This window comes from Belonocnema kinseyi, chromosome 3, assembly GCF_010883055.1.
Source record: "Belonocnema kinseyi isolate 2016_QV_RU_SX_M_011 chromosome 3, B_treatae_v1, whole genome shotgun sequence".
In the NCBI taxonomy this organism is placed as follows: domain Eukaryota; kingdom Metazoa; phylum Arthropoda; class Insecta; order Hymenoptera; family Cynipidae; genus Belonocnema; species Belonocnema kinseyi.
The window spans coordinates 58,700,318-58,722,354 of NC_046659.1; the positions used below are offsets into that span (position 1 = coordinate 58,700,318).

The window sequence follows — 22,037 nt, forward strand, 5'->3', positions numbered from 1 at the left end:
AAATATGGACGGACTAGATATTTAGGGGAATCGAGTAAACGTCCGTTAGGTCAGCCCCATTCGATAGTGTTAGCCTCTATTGAACGATTCTTTATACGCACTAGCCCTGTTTAATATATCGCACTGTACGTTTTGTCGTTTATACTATCCCTGTTTAGTAGCCTCTACTGAACGATTCGTAGTACGCAATAATCCTGTTTAGTAGGTTCCACTGCACGGTATGTCATTTATACGAATTCTGTTTCGTAGGTCTTTTTAGTCCAGCGTACTTTTCAGTAGCTTCTACCACACAATAAATGAATTTTACTAGTAAAAGAAGTGGTACGTAATAAGTACAGGGTTCTAGAAAAAAAACATGATGGAAGTTTCGAATATTGTTTTATTATAAGATACTTTAATTCATATACACGTAAATCAAAATGTACATCAATTATTATTCATTAATCTAATATTTAACAATTATACTATATTACACATCATGTCTCAGTGTGATGAATTCAGTCCCATCATTTGAGCATTGATTATTACATTGATTGCATTACATTGCAGAAGAGGGGCGTCACCTCTGTTTTAGGTGAAAAACTCTTTTTTGGTAGCAAACTATTAGGATCTTTAATTGAACGATAAATGAAGCGATTAGCGAGGCAAAAGGTTGAAGGCAGGGATTTGACCAACATTATTTCTGTGTCCAGTCTCAGGGATGCTTTCGTGACAAACTTATATTTGAGACATCTTAGTAACAAAAGTTACAATAATTTTAAACTTTTGCCTCGTCAGATCGCTTCATTTATCGTTTAATTAAAGATTTTAATAGTTTGTTTCCGAAAAACAAAAAATTCTGCAATTACTCCAAAACATGCAACACTGAATATGTAAGTAATCAAATGGTACTCACCCTGGAACAATTCGAAGTTCTCGTCGAATTTTCAACTTTTCATAACGTCTTCCATAGTTGCAAAGATCATTTTCGAGAAAACTCACTTGTTAAAAACACGAAACAGACACAGACAAACAATTTTTGCACCCCGAGTACTCTCAGTGTGCGGCGTGATGATCAGAACGCAGATCAGTGAAAATCAAGATGGAGTCGATTAGTAGTCGACCTAAGCGATAGTAGATGGTACTACATGATTTTTCCGTTTAGTGGCTCCGACTAACCAGATAGTCAGAGGTTGTATTGTTCTATGTAGTGCCATTTACTAAACGGAACCAAACGGCGTTTAGTATTTGACACCAAATGCATAGTATAATATACGAAAGGATCGTCTACTAAACGGATATAGTACGAGTGACTAAATTAATTCTCTCAGTATATATATAGTAATAATATACATAATTATCTTAATATTTCCACTATAATGGTGCTACTAAGGACCCACTAAATAACATATACCTGCAAAAAAACTATTCTTTGTAGTGAAAATGATACCACTTCACAAGGTATCAATTGCCTCGGACTTAGGGTACGAAGCGTCACCTTCTGTCAATTATTTTTACAGTTTTGCGTCAAAAACTATCGACGAGTTTCGTACCCCAACTACGACCGAGATGGCACACCGTCTTGAATTTACCTAAAACAAAATTGATCCCAGAGTTTCTAGTGTGCTTTCGCATTACTTCAGGGGGTGCCCTTTTCTTACCTGTTAAGGCTTTCTGATGATTTTTTTCTTCGTCGGCTCCGTGTCCCAAACAAGATGTACGCATAGTCCTCAGTAGTGCGGTGGTACTGCACATCGGGCCTGTAGGCCTTCGATCGCTTGGTTTCATGTAGTTGGTTGAACCGCCTACTTATACTGCCTGCTGGGGCTCCTGCTGGTTTCCTTCTTTTGTATTTAATCAGCTTTATGTCTCAACCAAGATGTAAACGATACTGTCGTACAACGGGCTCTTCAGCCTTCAGACAGCCTAGTTTGGGCATGGTTGTTTGTCGCTATATTTTTGCGGACCTCAGTTCTTAGTTTGCAGCTTCTCTGGCTCCAGTTTTCTTCACGTCGCTTTTCTTTTGACGTAGGACCGATACTACATAACTAGTTATAATATCGCAATGATCTTCATTGCAGAGCATCAGGTTCATGAGAGTGTCCGGTGTCAATAATCCCACCTCGGTTTGCAGCCTTTGACTGTCTTCTATTCATCCGTTTCATAAAAAAAGTGTAAAAAAAAAACATCATTGAGTTGATCCGCACAGTATGTGCAGTCTGATTTTTCGCCTTCACCTATTTTGTGTGGTTAGGCCTGGAACAGCCAGTGCGAAGAGAGCATTTATGTCATGTAGAAGCTATCTTCTCCATGATCACGCCTTACCCACGCATTTATATTGCGATTAAGGCTGAAGGTCCATTTTATTTGGTTTCCCCATTGCACGTTGCCTGTCACTGATGCATCGTTTGTACCTTGGCTGCCCTTTTGGCTTCAAATTTGACGCACTCGATTGTTCTCCTGTATACGGCCTTGCGTTCTTCTGCACGCAGATCGATGGGTATGTATGTCTTATCACCTGCTTGTTTTATCTGCTGCCAAAACGTGAGTTTATTATCTAGCAGGTTGCCAAGTTCTTTTGCCGCTTCTTTCGTCTGCACTTCTTCGGTTTGCACCTGCATTGGGATCTATAATTCAATCCTCTTCGTTGGCAGGAGTATTATTTCGGTCTTCTGAATAGCTAAGATTAAACAATGGTCTGTCTTCCATAGCTGGGCCTGCCCCAAAACCTCGTTCACCTTCCATTCAGCTTGCTCGAGGTCGCGAGCAGCTATGGTCACTTCTATGTCGTCCGCGTATCCCACGAACTTCGCGGCTTTCGACATCTTAATTTGCAGGATGGCGTCACAGGTCTTGTCCTAGGATGGATACTTGGGCAGCACCCGCAATGATATTTTTCTTAAAACCTTCGCTCGTTTCGTAAATCAGTACCTGGTAATTCAGGTCATTACTTACTATTCGGATAAAGTACTGCAATGCGATGAAGTTATGCTTCAGTACAAGCAGCATGTCATTTTATTTTGCGGAATTAAAGGCGTCTTGGATGTTTAATAGCACGAGTACCGCAGTTTTTCGGGAGTAATGACCTACTTGTCGTTCCTCCAGAGCAGTGCTGACTGCATGTAATACAGCCTCTACCGTATACATCCCTTTCTGGATTCCATACTGACTGTTGGGTAAATGATGACATTAATGATGATAACTGTGGTATTAATAATAGTAATCAAGCATCAAACCAGTAAAGATAATATAAAATGAAGATGTCGATTCAGCCAGTGAAGGAAAGATCAGATTATGATAATGATGATGACTGGATCAGTGAAGACAAGATTAAATTTTGATAATTGTCCAATCAGTGAAGATAATATTAGATGATGATGATGATCATCATCATCATTTGATATTGTTTTCGTTGGTTGCATCAACATCCTTATCTGATCATGTGTTCACTAGCTAGATCATCATCATCATCATCATTATCACTCTTTGATCTTGCCTTTACTGCCTGTTTCATTTTCCCCATTTGTCTTTGTCTTCACAGCTGGATCGTCATCAGCTGATCGTGCCTTTAATGGCTGGATGATACCTTAATTGTCTCATATTAGATTGGCCATTTTCAACTCTAATGATAATAGGCCTTCTAATTGCTTATGAGAATGTAAAACATGACTAGGGTTGTTATATGATGCCGTTATCGAAAATAGAAAATTTGTTCCTCAATAAATTATTTTTGGATAAAATGAAAATTTTTTACCATTTAACCTAAGGTTTCTCCAAAACCTGACATGTTAGATAATTTTTGTGGCTGGATTCGTTTTTAGTGTCCTAATATCTAAAAGATTTACCTCATGTAATTGGCGAAATCTCTAATTTCACACTCCTTTGTTATCTGCCCATATGAATTCCAAATTCATGCAGAGAAATATATCTTTTTAAAGATCTTTTTTTTAAGTTTGTCTATTAAAAAAACGTTACATTCGATACTTTAATCAAGTTTCTTTTATAGAATGCGTTGGTTCAAGGCCCACACAGAGGCTCCAAGACTTCTCAGTTTAAGTCCACTTCGAGCTGAAGAAGACCTGGTTGGCGCATCACATCATCTTCATGCGACGAGAAGATTTAGAGGTGAGGTTAAAAACTAATTGTCTTTATTTTAAAAGTAACTATTTACTGAAAAAAGCTATCACTTTGTAAGTAAAAAAACGCTTATCGAAAATTCCCAATATATAGCTGAAATTTAAAACAAAACTGTACTTTTTATATTAACATCTCTTTGTTGTATTGCCCATGTTTTTTACTTCAAATCTTTTAGTAACATATCTCCAGTTTATTATTTTTTTTTTTTTTGAAATGTTCGTATTCCTTTAATTTTTTTTCTTCTCACTTTCCTTTCATTGTTTGTCATATATGTATTTTGTCTCTTCCTTTTCTTCTATACTAGTGATTATACTCATCCCTTTACATTAATTAAAAGCTTTTATTCCTCTAATCTTACCTAAGTTTATGTATTTTTCTATTCTTTTCTCTCCAGCCAATCCTTTTGCTATAGCTGTTTCGCATAATCTTTTTAAATCGCTTTTACGACTTTCCTAATCTTTTACTTTTTTGGCTACATATATTTATCTCATTGCTCTTAGCTTTTATTTTCTTCTTCAATAAATTCAGTCTTTACTCTCCTTTTTTCTTTTTGGACCTACATTTCCGATTATTTCTCCATGTAGTCTTGTTTTGCTAACATTAGTCTGCATTTATTTTCTTTATTCTTCTCCTCAGTTTCAAATGCAAAAATCAAAATAGTCTCAGAAGTACATTCACGAGATTCTTCTTTAGTATGCATTTGCCTTTTAGAATCTGACTCGAGAACCTTGATTCAAGAGAGAATTTTGGTTTTACGATGCAAATAGTGCGATAAAGGAAGTCGAAAAAACTTAAGTTCTTAAGTTACTGACTCGAGATACTAAATCCTGGCAAATAATGATTTCTAAATCGTAATTACACAGTAGGCATACTTCGCAGTGCGTGTCAATTGTGCCAGGAGTGAAAGTTTAACGACCGAAAAAATGATTCAATTAACACTCAAGCATGAAGGATTGTGTTATTGAATAAGAACTTTATTTTTCTTTAATATCACAGAAAAAAATAAATTGACCCTATAATAAATAATCGTATTTTTAATTGAGGCAGCTTCACATCTCTTGACATGAATATTCTGTTTTCTTAAATTAATTAAAATTTTGTTTTTACAAATTGAAAAACTACTGTTGTTCAACTTTAGACAATCGCTATAAATAAATTTCAAGCGCTATCTTAGTAGTGCAGAAATCCCTCATTTTTAGGTTGCTTAGGCAAAGAAACAGTTTTTATAAAACATCAATTTCGCATATCTTCAGAATGTATGTTTTTCAAGTACTTTGCAAGGAAATTTTTTTGGTGTCATAATGCCTTTACATCGAATCATGTTTTGCATCAAAAGTTTTTTAAATAGTCATTTTTATTTTTGCTAAATAAATCACGATAAAAAATGTAGATATGTTCAGGTTCGATTTGAAAATTATTTTTTAAACTAAAACTTAATTTAACTGACTGATTGAATTTTTTGCCACTAGTAGAAAATGCATTTTAACAATAAAATAATATCATGTTTTTGTGGATAATTTTTTCTGACCTTACATCTTATTGAGTGAAAATTAATTTTTTTATCAATTAGAATTCAGATAATTGATTCGCAGTTCTTGACCAGCAGTTGATGTAACATTTGCGTTAATTTTTACACTTGATGTGACTTGATCTCGTCTCACTTACTTAATTTAAATTTTCGAAATAATAACAGTTTATTTGAAATAGTTAAGAATAACGACCACGATATAAACCCGCACAATATAGTTAGACAGCGTTGTCCTTTGATAACATATTTTACGGCTCTCATTTTGTGAATGGTAATTCTCCATGGATAGGGGACTTTGTGTAAAATGGTTAACTTATTATTAAACCTAGCGGTATTTAGAAACATTTATCTGCTTACTGTGATACATAATATAAAATAATTATAAATAATTATAAAAAATTATCAACCATGATACAAATTTTACAGTCGTAATATACAAATTTACGTTCAACAAACATATTCAAATAAGAATTATTCCTGTCCGTAATTCAATGAGCAAGTATGACTGGTAAGGATTTTTTTAAATACATGATACCAAATGGTAAAATTCGCTTTTTTTAATAGTTGCAGAAACCTAATTCTGATTATGTTTTATCAGACACTAGTGTATTCTCTTAAACACTATATTTTTAATTGAGATCAATTATTTTAAATCAACTGCTTTCTATATTTTATTTTAATAATTATGTGTGCCTCAGGCCAATAGTTATACCAAAGAATGTTTAAAAAATTTTTTTATATTATTTTTATTTCAAGTTTTCAATTGATAAAAACATGATTAATACAAATAATATGAATGATTAAATTACTAAATTATAAAAATAAACTCACACTTTAAATTAAATAAAAGCCAATAAATTAGATTTATATTTTCTTTTATTTATAACCTTAATAAAATATATTTACTACAATGATACATTTTTTTTGATTGCCGAAAAATGGACTACCTTAAGTGCCATGCAGTTAGGACATTTCCTTTGATTAATGAATTTTTCTAATAATATAAGAGCAATATTGGGTAAAGTTTCTAAATTTTAAAACGCTTGGTTTAGACATCATAAATATAAGAGCATGTACAATTTTTTGTCATTTACCTGCTAAAAAATAAAATTCGTTTAAATAATGTTCACAATTTTTTACATTTGAGATTCGCAGATATACTCTTTATTGCGTTGAAAAAGATAATATTTAACAAGTGGATTTCATATTTTAGAGATAAGGCTTCAAAAAAGGAATATCGATGCCTGATTAAAATACGCTCGAAGATTGTTAATTTTACACCTTAATATACTATATTATTATTATTATTATTATTATTATTATTATTATTATTATTACACCATTAAGCCATTTCCCTTTCGGGGTAGGCGTGACTCACTCGGCAGGGGAAAGGAGTAGTGTGTGGAAGGGATAGAGATTTTTCAGATTCATCCAGGATTCTCGTGCTATTTAAGTAAATGCTATAATATATTAGTTCTACAGCATATTTAATCTATCATCAGAATGAAACAATTGAGCTCATTATAGTATTTTCTATACTTCTAAAGAAACCATCGTATAATTTATTACACCAAACGTCTTTGTTAGAGGTTATGTTTCTAAATATAATTTTCAAAATTAAAATTCATTCTTGGAGAGCAGTTACCTACAGTCAGTGGCGGACTAGCATGGGGGCGAAAACAGGGTTTGCAGGCTGCGCCTCCTTGGTTGGCGCCCCCCAAGCCATGTCAAGGAGCCACAAAAAGATTATATTGTTTGAACAAATAAATATATGTTAGATTGCAATGGAAAGAGTTTCTTTTCACACGTATCATTCTTATGAAATTCCCTAATGCATGTTTTGGATCCTATTAAAGAAAATATTTCTTAAATCAATAATATATTATTCATCTTGAAACAGTGAAAGGGAACGGAATATTCTTGTCATCAACTTCATTACGGAATTTTAAAATGATTTGTTTCCGATGTAATCCACAATATATTTATTCATTAAAAATGTATGGGACACCTAAGTTAATTTTTATGGCCGCCCGTTAATATATTGATTTTTTAAATATGTTAACTTTCGATGACGCCTATACGTACCTTGAGGGATTTTTCAGATCAACTTACTTATGTAAAAAGTATGACTGCATTTTCGCTTACAAATATGGAAGGGGGCAACTCATTTAATTTTTTACAAAATCTCGACTAATTATGGGCTCTATTTCATTATTTTACTAATTTTTAAGTTTAAATTCAATTTTTATATTAAAATGACTATTTATTATTCGAAATGTTCACTCAAAGAAGTTATTAGCTTACATTTCAAGAATTCGGGCCAAAGGATATATTTCATTATTTTGGAAATTGTAAATATGATTATATTTTGCTATAATTTACTGTAATTTGATGATTGCGAATTAACTTTTGTTAAAGCTCCTTCGACTTTAACGCACACCTTCTCATCACGTAGCTTCTGCTTCGCCCTCGATTTTTTCCAAAATGCGAACTTTTCTACGTTAACTTCAATACTATTATATCAAATACATATTAAGTTTATTTTTGCATCTCGGCCCGAGATTGCTTATTCAGTTATTGCAAAATAAAGTACAAATTTTTTTATAATGAATAATTTAATATTTTTGTTCCTCATTTTGCTCTAAATTTTATTCTCAGCTACCCAGAAAAATGTATCGCTTTAATCAATTTATATTATTACAATTCATTATATGCATTGTATGCACTATTTTGTTATTTAAAAAATTTAATTTTTTATTTTCAATGTTTTTTTAAGATTAAAACGAAGCGTAAAATAAAAACAAAACTTTTCATAAAAAATTATTAATAGCGATTTTGGAGCTCTTTTGTGGGTGAATAAATTCCTTCCATTTATTATTTTCGTAGTTTGTGCCTTTTGCCCCAAAAATACAATTTTTTTTACTTTTTTTGTTGTTTTTTTATGAATAAAACATAAACTAAGCATCCTATTAAAATGTGATCAACCAATTTGTATTTTTTTGTAATGCACCATTTTTTTAAATAAATATTTTGTTGTAACTTGCGTAGTTATACCACGAAACAGAATGTTTTATTTTTAATTATTTTTCTTTAATTGATCAAAATTTGAATTTTAGATTTTTTTTTAAATTCAAAAAGTTGTTATGAAAGTCTTGGGGGGGGGGGGGCAAGAGGGTTTCCGTCATATGAATGTTCACCAAAAAGCGGAATTTCGTATGTTCTCAGCGCTTCGAAACTATGAAGAAAAACTATTACTTTATATCGTATACCCTCAGGCCTACCTTTCGGAATCAGCAGATTGTTAGGAAAACCATAGTGAGGTGGATAAAAGCTAAATGTTTCGTTTTTTTCTTCAGCTTTCTGGAGCTTCTTGTAGAATTCCAGGTAAGACTCTGCATCTTGTCCAAAGTTTTGCGTAAACATCGCATTTCGACTATTCTTTACGATGATGTTGGTACCAGGTTACACCGTTGAAAAAAGGAAATTACTTATATGCATTGTATCAACGGAAGCCGAGTGTTTTTATTATAATTATTTACAAATATTTCTTTAAAATGTATATCTACAAAACATTAAACAGCACTTACAATGCTCCGTCCACTGGTCTATTTGTACCACGTATTTCATGTAGTTTTTACGAACAAAAGCGTACAAGTCTTGATTTTCATCGACTGGGCAAAGAAAGACCCGAATTGATGCTCTTGTGTGTTTATGACTGTTTACAGTCAAGGTTATATTCCAAGGTAGGTGGTTCAAACGATAATTCCTGGTTTCGATGTTAAAGGATAGTCCATTTTTAAGATTTCTACTTTTAGAGCATTATTGATAGTGACATCGAAGGGTTCGAAGTATGTTAAAATACTTCCAGCATCAACTGATTTAATTTGTACACCTGGATAAGAAAGGTCTTCATGTCTATAGAGTGGTTGGAGTTCCTTCAATCTGTTTTGTGAGAAAAAGAAGAAGACAGAGAAGCAGTGGTAAATAGATATGCACAGGAAGTTTCAATAGGCTACTTTGTTTTTGCATTATGTATACGAACCTCAAAAAGATGTTGATGATCATATCTGTGATTCGATAAAACAATGGATTCCTCATGCTGGTGAAAAAAATTGAAGAGCACTTGGAACGTACGAAGCCTTATCACTCTTGTCGCTGATGTGATCAACCATGTTTCTAAGAAGTTGATCATAAGATCCATGGTACTCAAGATTGAGTGAATCATAGTTTCCTTCGAGGATTGTAGCAAGATTCGCTATACCATCAGAATCGAAGATACTAATCTTGTTGCCAACTTTGTCAACAAAATATCCAGAGTCAATTGCTTCAGTCAGTCGCGATTCAATCTCGGATATTTTCTGCAAGAATTTTCCAGTAAATCGAGACTTGAAGAAATTAAAATAATGAAATTGAAATAGATAGAATTCTGATAATAAGTACTAAACGTAATTTTAACGAATCTGTAGGTTTGACATCTTAGACATAAGCATAGTGAAGGATTCATTGCGCTGAGGCAATGGGACACCGTTTGAAAAATTCAGATTTTAGTAAAATTCAGGGAACTCTGTATTCCAGGTTAATTGTTCTAGTTCACTCATCCGGTTAGACAAACGTTCAAGGTGGTAGTGAGCCATTTGAGTGTCATTTGAATGTATCAGGGCGAAATTGTTGTTGATCTCGTGATTCATGTCTACAAACTGAAATAAAACAAGGTTTAAAAGGAGGATATTTAAATAATTTCATAGAATGGATGTAAAATGCACATGTTGCTATTTGTATCCGTTGGGCATCCTGGATGATCTTAGAGTCAAAAAATAAATTAGGATAAATTTCGTATAGTATCAGAAAACTGGTATATTTTGTATCTCGTCGGTAAATTATGGCTGTTCGAAGATTATCAAGAAACATGAGATTGTTGTCATGAAGACGTGTCTAGCTGGCTGTTTTATAGAATGTTAAAAAGTCTTTAGCATAGTATAATATTTTGTAGAGAGCTAGCATATTATGAACTTGAGCCTCGTTGTATGCAGAATGCAACATATCCGGTCGAAGTAGACCTTGTTCATACCGATTGAGGAAATCCTCAACCACTGTCTGTAAACACGATGATTACGCGAATTAGAGTATTATTACAAAAGAAAGCAAAGAAAAAATTCTTTCTATTACAAAATAATAATTGTTCATATTGTTCTTATACATGGATGTAGTTTTTTGAACGTTGATCGTTTTAGTGTGCAGTGCAAGATTGATCACTGATTTTTCGTAATTAGAAAAGAATTATGTCCATATGACATTTAAGGGGAAGTATACGTTGTTTCGTGATATCTACTGCAGTTTTAATTATACGATATTTTTCATCTAAAAATTTGTTTCTCTAAATTTTTTTCAAATTGAAAATTTAAACTGAAAATTTAATTCCAACAATAAAACCGTTCAGTCTGAAGTACTTAAACTTATCATTTTATGCAAGTTCGTAAGAGTCAAAGATGTAAGAATAAGTACTAAGAAAATCTGACATTTCTATATTTTTGATTTTTTCACATTTGAAGATTTTATTATTAAAACACCGTATGGGATTGGCTAGTGTTCCTAAATGGAATAAAAATCACCGACATTTGATCGATGTACCATCGAAGGGAACCATCGATGCTTTCGATATATCGGGCTTTTTTTGAAAAATATCGATGCGTCGAAATAAAACCTTGATGATTTTAAAATAAATTTGTTTTAAATGTGAAGTATTAAAGAAAGACTAAAATTTTAATGTAAATAAAATTTGGAATATATTTTGTTTTAATTCTATTAATATATATATATTTCTTCTAAAGGTCCTCATGGTTGTGAAAATGACATTTTTTCTCTAATACTTTTTATACGGTAGCTACTCTCATTAAATCCTGAAATATACGTAAAGGATTATTTCGCGAAACATTGATCTAATTTCATTTTATTAAATGTACTTCCACCACGTTACAAAATTGCACTTTTTTTAGCCGTAAAATAACGTCCTATCATTAATTCTTTCTAAGAAGATATGTTTTTGTAGAAAACGATCTGCAATTAGTAAACAATTTCATATTTCGAAATTCGAAAACTGCGTTGCATTCTAGAGCCTTTAAGGAGCGCCCATGAACTTTTTCAGATGTTTAAAGACGTCTAACTCGTTTTTGAATGCATATGATTCAATTCGGGAGACTTTAAGCTTTCACTTTCACCTAGCTAGAATTTTCTGCGATTTTTTTTTTAATGAGTTGCGAACGATTAAAGTGACGGTCGCGTACTTTAGACGCCAACTTTAGTTAGTGCTATTTTTCCACCTAGTTCTATATTCTATTTCAAAAATATTTGTCAATCCATGTTCTTAATACAGTTTTTTAGTTGACTGAAAATTCTGGTCGATGCTGTGCCACTATAATGCGAAAAATAATAGAAAATAATTATAAAATAAGAAAACCCTTTAACATTTTGGAAGTTTGGCCATTCTTTTAGTATTGGCCATTCTTTTAGTAATTTCATCAGTATAAATTCAGAAATAAATCAGAAAAATTTTGTGTATAAAATGTATTGTTGTTCAATATAACTGAAATATAATAAAAATCTTTAAACATTTATATTCAATGCATGTCATCTTTAATTAGTGGCCTAACATTTCAAGAGCAAACTTGGTTGCCAGAGGTTTATTTCATGCATGATTCAACCACATCAATCAAAGGCTTTCCATATATGAAAGCATCACCCTGGACACCTGCAATAATGGTAGTCTAAGGAACATTCTTTGAGTACTTTAATAAGATTTATCGAATAAGTATACTGTATTTACAAAACTACAATTATATTACTTTTAAATTAATTTGAAATTTCCCTTTATTATTTATAAATATAATCTTTAATGTTTCTAAAGGCACTGATTTAAAATAAATGTATTCAATTTTTGCTTGAAAATAAAAAATAAGAAAATCTTCTTAAAAATTATACCCGAAAGCCGTGTTTTAAAATCAGTGAATATATTCAGAAGAAGAAAAATTTTAAATGTTGATTGTTTTCTGGAGATTTTAATTAAATATTATCAATTTTTTTGTTTCTACAAAGATAAAATCTATTCTCAGAAATATTAAGCATAAAAATGTAACGCATTAGTAATTAACTTCAAACTGAATTTTGCTTTTTAATTAATATTAACATAACATATAAATATTCACTATTAGTTTCGTAGTAAAATTTCCCTGAAGAGGACGCCTAAAATGCTTCGAAACATTTCGAATACTGGTAGTATAAAAAATACGGATGAATAATATAAAAGTTCTTGTGCAATTTTGTTGCACAATTTGTTTTTTAAAAGTTTATGTTGGTTTAAAAAATGTACTTTCAAAAGAGCGAAACTACAGAGTTATAAACAGAAAAGCAGGCACATAAAGAATGGCAATCTGCTGTTGAGTTTTAATTAAACTTTATGAAGTTTTCGTATTGCCTGCCAAATAGACAGAAAGTCAGAAAAATAAAAAATGTTAATTAAGAAATTGTAAATTTAAAAACCCCTGATACGGAAGGTAGATAATTGAAATTAGCAGTCTGTTTTTAAATGTGATCTAAGAAATATTCTAAGAAATATAAATCTCGCTTTCAGTTAGGACAGTTAGGTAAACCAACAGTTCTAGGAATGCCGAGAACGAGGTAACTGAAAGCGAGAATTTGGTTTATTTAATCCCCTTTCTCTTTTTAAGGATGAGACACAATAGAAAGCAAGATATTATAAATTTAGATCTTGAGAGACAGAAAGACCGATATTTAAATATGATAATTTATAATTACAATCTGGGACATGGAAGGCAGATAATTAAAACTCACAATCTGTTTTTGAGTTTTTTTTCACCCTTAAATATTCAATGTTTTTATATCCCCTCCCGGTTCAGCATCAAGCACAAAAATAAACAAAAAATTATAGATTATAGAATCGGAAACCTGGGAGGCCGCAGGGCAATAAAGAATTTTTAATTTTATTGACCGGGTGATACGGAAGGCAGGTATTTAAATAAAAATAAAAATTATCGCTCTGTTTTTGAAATTATTAATTTGTATATTTGAGATAAAAGAGTCACACCATTAATAATGATATTTAGGAAATTCTACATTGGAAAACCTGAGATGCGGAAGGCAGATATTTAATAATAGCAAACTGTTCTTGAATTTTTTTCTACGCTTTCTGGTGCTTTATGTTATAAATCTTCCCTCTCCCATTTGAGCATAAGATACCATAAAAAGTAAAGTGTGCAAAGTTATAGTATGCAAAACTGAGATACCAAAAAACAAAACCAAGTAAAAGTATAAAGTTATAATTCTGAACTTGAACTATGGAATTGTAAGAAAAAACAAATCTATATAGTTAAAAATTATTTGAACTTAAGATACTAAAAATAAGACACACAAAACAGCAGTGCGGTGGAAATATTAATAAAAATAAAAAATGCTGAAATTACCAACCGTGAGAAATCGCGGTTTTTTCTTAAACCTTACATTTTTCGTACAGTGTTAAATTACGTTTGTCTGAACCAGATGTCCGAGAATGCTTTTTTTGTTAAGCTTTCTGTTGAACATTCTTTGAAATATTTTTAAATGCAATACTAGCTATTATTATCATGGTATTTAAAAATTTTTCTTTTTGTTTTTGATATATTTAGTAGGATTTTTTTCAAAATTATTCATAGATTACTAAAGTAGTTCTGCAATTTTGTTGAGTCATACAGTTTTCTTTGATTCAAACAAACTGTTTAGGGTTCTTAAATTAAACATTTGTTTGGGATATTGACCTATTTCTCGGCCTATTTGGTTTTGTGCAGTAACGAAAGATAGAATTCCGACAGCTTTCCTGCGTTCGCCCATTTATTAAGGCTTTCTGTTTTAACTATATGAGCTATTTCCAAATCTATAATTTTGTATTTTCCCGTTCTATCTAAAATTATTGTATTTAAAAAATTTAAAACATGATTTCAAGCACCTTTCTGTTTGTCAGATGTAGCATGTATCACATCCTTGCATGGAATGCAATAAACTACATTTAATAGTAATTTACTTTCTCTTCTTTGTTTTTAATAACAAATCGCGATAAATCAAAGGGATTTGTGAATGACGTTTTCATAATGTACGATTTAAGCATTCCTATAATTTGTTGTGATAACTCCTCCACATCAGACAGAGCCATATGTATATTTGATAGGGGTGGGCTACAATCTGCTTATTCAACTATGTTCTGTAGCTTATTTCCCCGTTGTAGGGGATGAGTGTCCTGTGATTGAAACTGCGATTAAATCCAGGTAGGTTTCTGACACCAGATGGTTTTTACTGAGTTATTTTCCCTACCAATGCTGACATCGAAAAACTCGATTTAATTATTTTCCTCAACCTCATGTTTAAATTGCAATTTACGATTAAAAATTGCCAAAAAACTGTCCCAATTATTTGCAGGTATCGCTGTTAATATGTCATCAACATACCAGAAAACACGACGCCGACGAAAATCATAAATTCGTGTTTTACGATGTTTACATTTGTAGAGAAAATGACACAGTAAGAACCAAATGACCCCAGAAGCCCACATGGTCGGGCAGGTTTCTTAATTTTCACTCTTATCAACCAATTAGATACAGAGGAGGTGTAGACAATAACTTCATGGACAGAGCAATAAATTTATCTGGCAGAACTTTCCAGGAAGAAAATCTGAAGAAATCTAGAGAAATTTAAAGAAAGCTGGAGAACTTTTAATTGCAAATAGTTAACCGATAAATTTTTTAGATGCCACAATTAAAAACATATCAAAGAATATTTACAGTAGAAATGACGGGGGCACTCAATGATGCTAGGAGACTCACTCCCTACCACTGGAAAATAAGTTACAAAACATATAGTTCAACCGATTTCAAAAATCAGATAGTAGCTCCCTACAAGATGTCAGTTACACCAGCTATCCCCCCCACACTCTTAATTTTTGGGTTTTTCTATATCCCACTGAATTGCGCCCCAAATGCGCCACTGATAAAAAAATTTGCGCCACAAAACTGTAGGAGTTATACCAGGAGTTACGCCCGGGAGTAGGCTAGCTTCACACTATCCCCCCTTTTGAAAAATCAAAGTTTAAATCGTATGAACTTGAAGATCTTCAAATGCGCTCATATGCGCCATTCGGAAAAAATTTTGCGCCACATTGATAACCAAGATATCAGAATGTCGCGCTAGCTAATTAAGAAAGATATCATATTTTTTCTTTATAGCACATATGAGCACATTGGAAGATCTTCAAGGTCATGTGATTTAAGCTTTGAGTTTTCGAATGGGAGGGGTTACATGACGATACCCCCCCCCCCCCCCCCCCCCCCCCCCCCCCCCCCCAGTAACAGTTACGACCTTCTCTCGTACTCTCAGCCTGTTTACACAGTCCCTAAGTCCTGATGCAAAAAAAAGGGATGCAGTTGCCTCGATTATCGTAAAGTCTTTTGTATTTTTCCATAAAGAAAATAATTTTGTAAACATTTAAGTGCAACTTTTTGTTAATTGAAAATACATACAACACTGTAAGAAGCCAAAAATGTGTAATTTTCTTCCAGGATCATCTCTGTACGTTCTTTAGTTTTGGAGATGACACCTCCCTACGTTTTTGTTAACAACTTATTAACAAATGATTATTTTTTGCTCTAATTTTCACCATTGTGCAACAGAAAAAATCAACGAAAGTATTTGGAAATGATAATATGATTATGGCCCTTTTTCACCTTTAATTCGCCAAGAAAAAATCGCTAATCACCTGAACGTTTTGAAACTCTGTATCAGTATTGCCAAAACCTTCACCTGCGACACGCATATTGTCATATATTTTAAAAAATTTGTCTGCTGACATTTTCATGAAAATCTGTACAAAAATCGAGGTGCCTATATTTTTTGGACAGATAGTAATCTCAGCCGAACCCTACGCATAGGGAGACAAATATTATGACCCACTATGTGTTTTTAAGACAGACGTGTTTTATTCAGTTTTATTATGAAAAGCACGAAAGATTTAAGGTTAAAAAAAAGGAAAACTGCAATTTCTTAAACTTGTTAACTCCAGTATTTTTTTTCTATTATTATTACCATTGGCCATTGCCATTTCACTGCTGTTTTGTGTGTTTTTTAGTATATTATGTTTAAAAAATGTTTAACTACATAATTTTGTTTTTCTTGCAATTCCGTAGTTCATGTTCAGATTTAAAACTTTATACTTTGCTTGGTTCTGTTTTTTCGTATCTCGGGTTTGCATATCATAACTTTGCAATATTTGCTTTTCATAGTGTCTCAGGATTTCCAAAGTAGAATCTCCTAAATGACATTCTTAATGGTATGACTCTCCGTATTTCGAGTTTACAAATCTATAATTGCAAAAACAGAGTGATAATTTCAATCTTATTTTAAATATCTATATGCCACATCACTCGTCATTAAAATAAAAAATTCTTAATTGCCCTTCGGTCTCTCAGGTGTCCATATTTGTAACGTCTTATTTTTCGCTTCTTTTTATATCTGATGTTCAAGGGAGGACTATAAAAACAATAAATAGTTCAAGAGGAAAAAACTCAAAACAGATTGGAAGTTTTAATTATCTGCCTTCCATATCTCAGATTATTTCTAAATTGACATGTTTAAATATTGGCCTTTCCGTCTCTCTATGTCGAAATTTATCATTTTTTTGCTTTTTATTGTGACTTACCATTAAACAGGGAACAGTGATTTGATAATATAAAAACCATAAGTTATTTAGGCAAAATTTAAAAACAAATTCTATTTTTAATTATCTTCCTTCCCGTCTATCACGTTCAAAATTTATAATTTGGAATTTTTTTATCTTGCGTCTTTTGCTCAGAAAAGAAAGGGGGAAACGAATATAAAAATACTAAATATTTTTCAACAAAAATTTAAAAACAGATTGCGTAGATTCTACGACACTTCTCGTTTTCCAATTTCCTCTTCGTTCGCTCGCCCCCACTCCTTGCCTCATTTCACACACAAACATGCGCGGCCGGCTGCGCCGAATGCGGCTCGACTCTCGGCAATTCTAGAGCGGAATTTTACGTTTAGGTTAGGGCGACTTTATTAGGCTATATAGGTTGAAGGGTGTCCATTGCGGGCGCACTCGAATTGAGACAATGGTCTACCTACCTTCCCTTTCTAGGCCCGAATTGAGCCAAGCGGTTATGAAACAAACTTGAGTGCAGCCGCCGAGCCTTGAAACTTAAGAAATTTTATTTAAAATATTTAATTTTTATTTTACATATATTTTTTATCCATGTTTCCCAAAATTTAAACGTGGGCTAAATTAATCGAATTTTCTATTGTTAAGTAATAATTAAACAGTAAAAGTCAGAAGTATATAAGGAAAATATGTAATTAAATAATTTGATTTATTGCTTCTTTTTCATAAAAGTATAAATGCAATATATATATAATGTACGGTAAATATATGGATTAATAGTTCCCTAGACAAAAAGCATGACATAAAAAGTCAGAATACTTCGCAGATTGTTAAATGACATCTTTGCTGACTTTACGACAGATATTAATTTTAATTGATTCAAAAATAAAAAAAATCTTCTTTACAGCTTCAGTTCGACAAAAAGAGTTTTTCAGTTGAATTAATAAATGTTATTAAATAATTTGTTATTTTAAAAGTAATTTTCATAAATAAATATCCATATCAGGTGTTTTTGATAGAATAAATAAAGTTTTTTCTTTGGAATCGATCACATATTACTTAGAAATAAAACCTAAGTATAATATTTAATAACCAAATAAAAGTTAATAATTACTGAAACTACCTTAATTAACAAACGCACTATTTGTCTATTTCTGAAGGCAAAAACTTGATTTTTTCGATGCAGTTAACTGTAAATAACTAACTTCTAAATCTTTAAGAACATTTTAATGACAGTAAACAATTTATTATTGTAAAGCATTGTATTATTGTATTATCGCAAACATTTTAACCCTAACGCGGTTGGTGACCAGCGAAAAATGAGACGCACTTAATAAAGTCTAGCCTCGTTTCGAACCCTCCGTTTTGGTACTGCTGGATTTTTTAACAGAGAAAATTTTGTTTTTTTATTTCTCCGTTCCTCTTGGTTTCTGCGTCGGCTAGGCTGTTCCTTGTGATGAAACTCGAAGTCTGCGCTTCATTTAATGATTTTAAAAAACTTCAATGTTTTGATGTGAGGTCGGACAGGCATCATTAAATTTGGAATAGAACGATTCGCATGCATTCATAGTTAGCCACAGATCGGCAGAGGCTGATGCCCAAACATGTGGAGGATACAGTGCTTCCAATCTAACGTAGTTTTCCACCAAATAGATTCTGAAAAGCTGCAGTCTCGCGTCTTCTGGTTGGATTGCGACTAGGTCCATAAATCCATTTCCAACTTCCTCGTTGTCCAAGTACTTGAGTCCAAAAGAATAACGAAGCCACTTTCCAATTAAAGATCCCTTATCTTTATATTCTAGGCTGAATCCAATTTATTGGATTTTCCTCCACCTAAAGAAAAACAAGCACGTGATAAAATAACCAATTATAAATAAATTAAAATTTTAGAAAGCTGAATTAAAACTTTAAACGTTACAATTTTCATAGTTATTTTTTAACAAATTTTGATTTTAAATGAAATTTTGGATTTTCTTTTGAATAAGTAGCAGTTAAACAATTATTCATTTAGGAAAAATTTGAGTAAGTTTAAGAGATATTTATAAGTGTTGAAGATTCGAACATTATTTTAAGATTGAAAATATTTTTTAAAATTATGAAAACAAATTATAGATTTTTGGTTATTTCGAAATAACATGTTAAAGGTTTTTAAGGATTTGCAAAAGTTTAAAGATAATAACAAAAAAATTCTTAAGCTTCTTGGGTAAATTTTAAATGACTTTTTATTTCGAAAAATTAATTTAATTCCAAAATATTTAAAACAAAATGCAGCTTTTTTAACATTATAAAATATATTGAATAGTAATTATAAGAGAATATTTAAAATAGATTTCAAAACAACTTTTGATGTATGAATAACAATTGAACAATTATTAATTTGAAATACCTAAAATTTAAATAATTTAGTTTTAATTTAAAAAGTGTTCAGTTAAAAAATGTAAGTTCCACTTCAAGTGTTTTAATTTGCAGTACTGTCTTTATAATTTCAAATAAATAAAATGTTAGCTTAAAGGGTTAAAAACTTTTGTTAGCTATCTATTAAAACGGTCAACCTTAATTAATAATAAAAAAATATTGTATTATTAATTATTTATTTTAATAAATGTTCATAACTGAGGATTCATACTTAAATCATTCATAATTTTATCAAGAATTTTGTACTCTGCTTCTAACTTGAAAAGTCAATGGTAATATAGACAGTAGGGCGGAGTGAAAGTAGAATTGTCAGTAGAAGAACTATGCAGAAATAATTAACTATTTGTTGGTGTAAGAAAGAACAGGTTTTTTATAGTGCTATAAACAAATTAATGAACGAGTATCATTTTCTCATCATTTATAGTGATTAGTTGTTGAAATTCATACTTATTGCATACAATATGAGAGAAATTAATGTAAGATTTCGCGTAGTTGAAAATATAGTTGTTCTTCTATTATTATTTAATCTTCGAGAAAAATCAAAAATTGGCATCTGAACTTTGTACTTGGAAATATTATAAACAGTTTATAAAAAAAATATATCCAAATCTGTTTAAAATCAAACTGTTGAGCAATTTGGGTGAAAAAAGAGCTTTTTGGCACACTGTGCACCTCTGTTTAATCTAATGTCTACTTTTCCCATAACAACACAAAAGGTAATCAAATTCTGCATCTAGCAAATCAAGTTAAACGCAATATATCAATTTAATAAAAATATATTCCAAAAAACGTCAAAATACGATGTTTTCGAAAAAATGGAATAACTCTCGAAATGATTAACATTTTTTGCAGTTTTTAAGCTCATTTTAAGGGAATTTCCTCATAGTATTTTGAAAATTTGTTATCATATTATTATAATTTTTTCCTAGTATCTTAAAACATTTTACGATTTCTGAATGTACTTCCCACGACTGTCCTAGATGAAATCGACATCCAATAATCGTCACATTTACAAAAACTTCCTTCAGGCCCAAATGCATGATTATGTCAAAGTAAAAACAACTGTTATCGGTTGCAACTTTTTAAATCCTTTTTCAGTACACTTTTGTTGTAAGATCTAAAAAGCTGCATATGTCCTCTCTTTTTTGTTCTTTAACAGACAAAAAACCAGTGGAACGTAATATCCATTCACATAAGAATGTAAGGTAAATAAATGTAAAAAGAGTTTTTCACAATATTGGAAAGTTCCTCCTCCAACGAGAATATATTGATGATTGCAGAAAAATTCCAGATTCATATCAGATAATAAAATTATAATATTATTAATTTTGTCATTGTGAAGAAGAAAATTCCCGCCTCTAATGACCTTTATTTCAGAAGCTTCCAAGTAATCATGGAAGTCACCTGTTGATTGTGGCAGATTTGCCATTTTTGTCATCTTTGTATAGAAGATGTTATTCCTAATCATTTTTACATCCTTTCTTGTTATTAATTGGACAGAATTTGCATCCAACTCTTGATGAATGATGTTGGACGGCCTGTCACAAAATTTTTCATCAATTTTCGTCTTGACGTTATTGCATTTTTCTTGAAAAAATTGGATCAGTTCCTAAGGTGCGTAGACGTGCTGAACATTTATTTTTTGTGCATCGCCAACCCTTTTCCCCTGTGGACTTAGGTACACTTACTTCCTTGCACTTGTAACTATTGAAAAGAACCAACACTTTTCCTTTCTCACTGTACACGAGTTTAAGGTCCATTTTCATAAGTTTGCAATAATATACAGTTGCACACGCTTTAAGCTCTCAGAATTAACTAAATACAATTTTCATAAATAGAGTTGAGTGATTAGGAAACAGGTAGGTTTGACTCTATTCGGTCGGAAATTAAAAGGGGCCCTCCAACGCTCAGGTCAAACCCTGACCATTGGCTCAATTCGGGTGCACCGTCCATTGCTTGGCCGCTCCTGATCCCTCGACGACCAAGCAAGGAGACCGGTTCCTACCCACACCTAAAAAATTGTACTCAAGGATAGAAACCTCACACACAGTTTCGACTCGCTAGTATTCTTCAGTCAGCAATAGGGTTCAGTCAAAGTGCAGTTCGGGTTGACCCCCTCCCCCCGCCTGTGGTTTTCGTATACATTTCGTCAGACCGCAATTGGGGTATTTTTACTATTTTTCTTTTTTTTTCTGTACTAGCGAGAGTAAGGTGAATACTTATTACTCCTTATAAGTCAAAGTATACAAAATCATTATTTATTAC

General features: G+C 31.9%; 1 protein-coding gene across 4 annotated transcripts in view; it reads left to right on the top strand.

The window, feature by feature from the left end:
- Nucleotides 1-22,037, top strand: part of LOC117168668 — a 143,677-nt gene that overhangs the window by 82,606 nt on the left and 39,034 nt on the right. For all 4 annotated transcript variants that reach the window (XM_033354329.1, XM_033354330.1, XM_033354333.1 and 1 more), the window contains one exon: nt 3,986-4,104. In XM_033354329.1, the coding sequence (XP_033210220.1) occupies nt 3,987-4,104 (118 nt within the window). In that variant the 5' untranslated portion in view covers nt 3,986. The remainder of the gene's footprint in view (nt 1-3,985; nt 4,105-22,037) is intronic.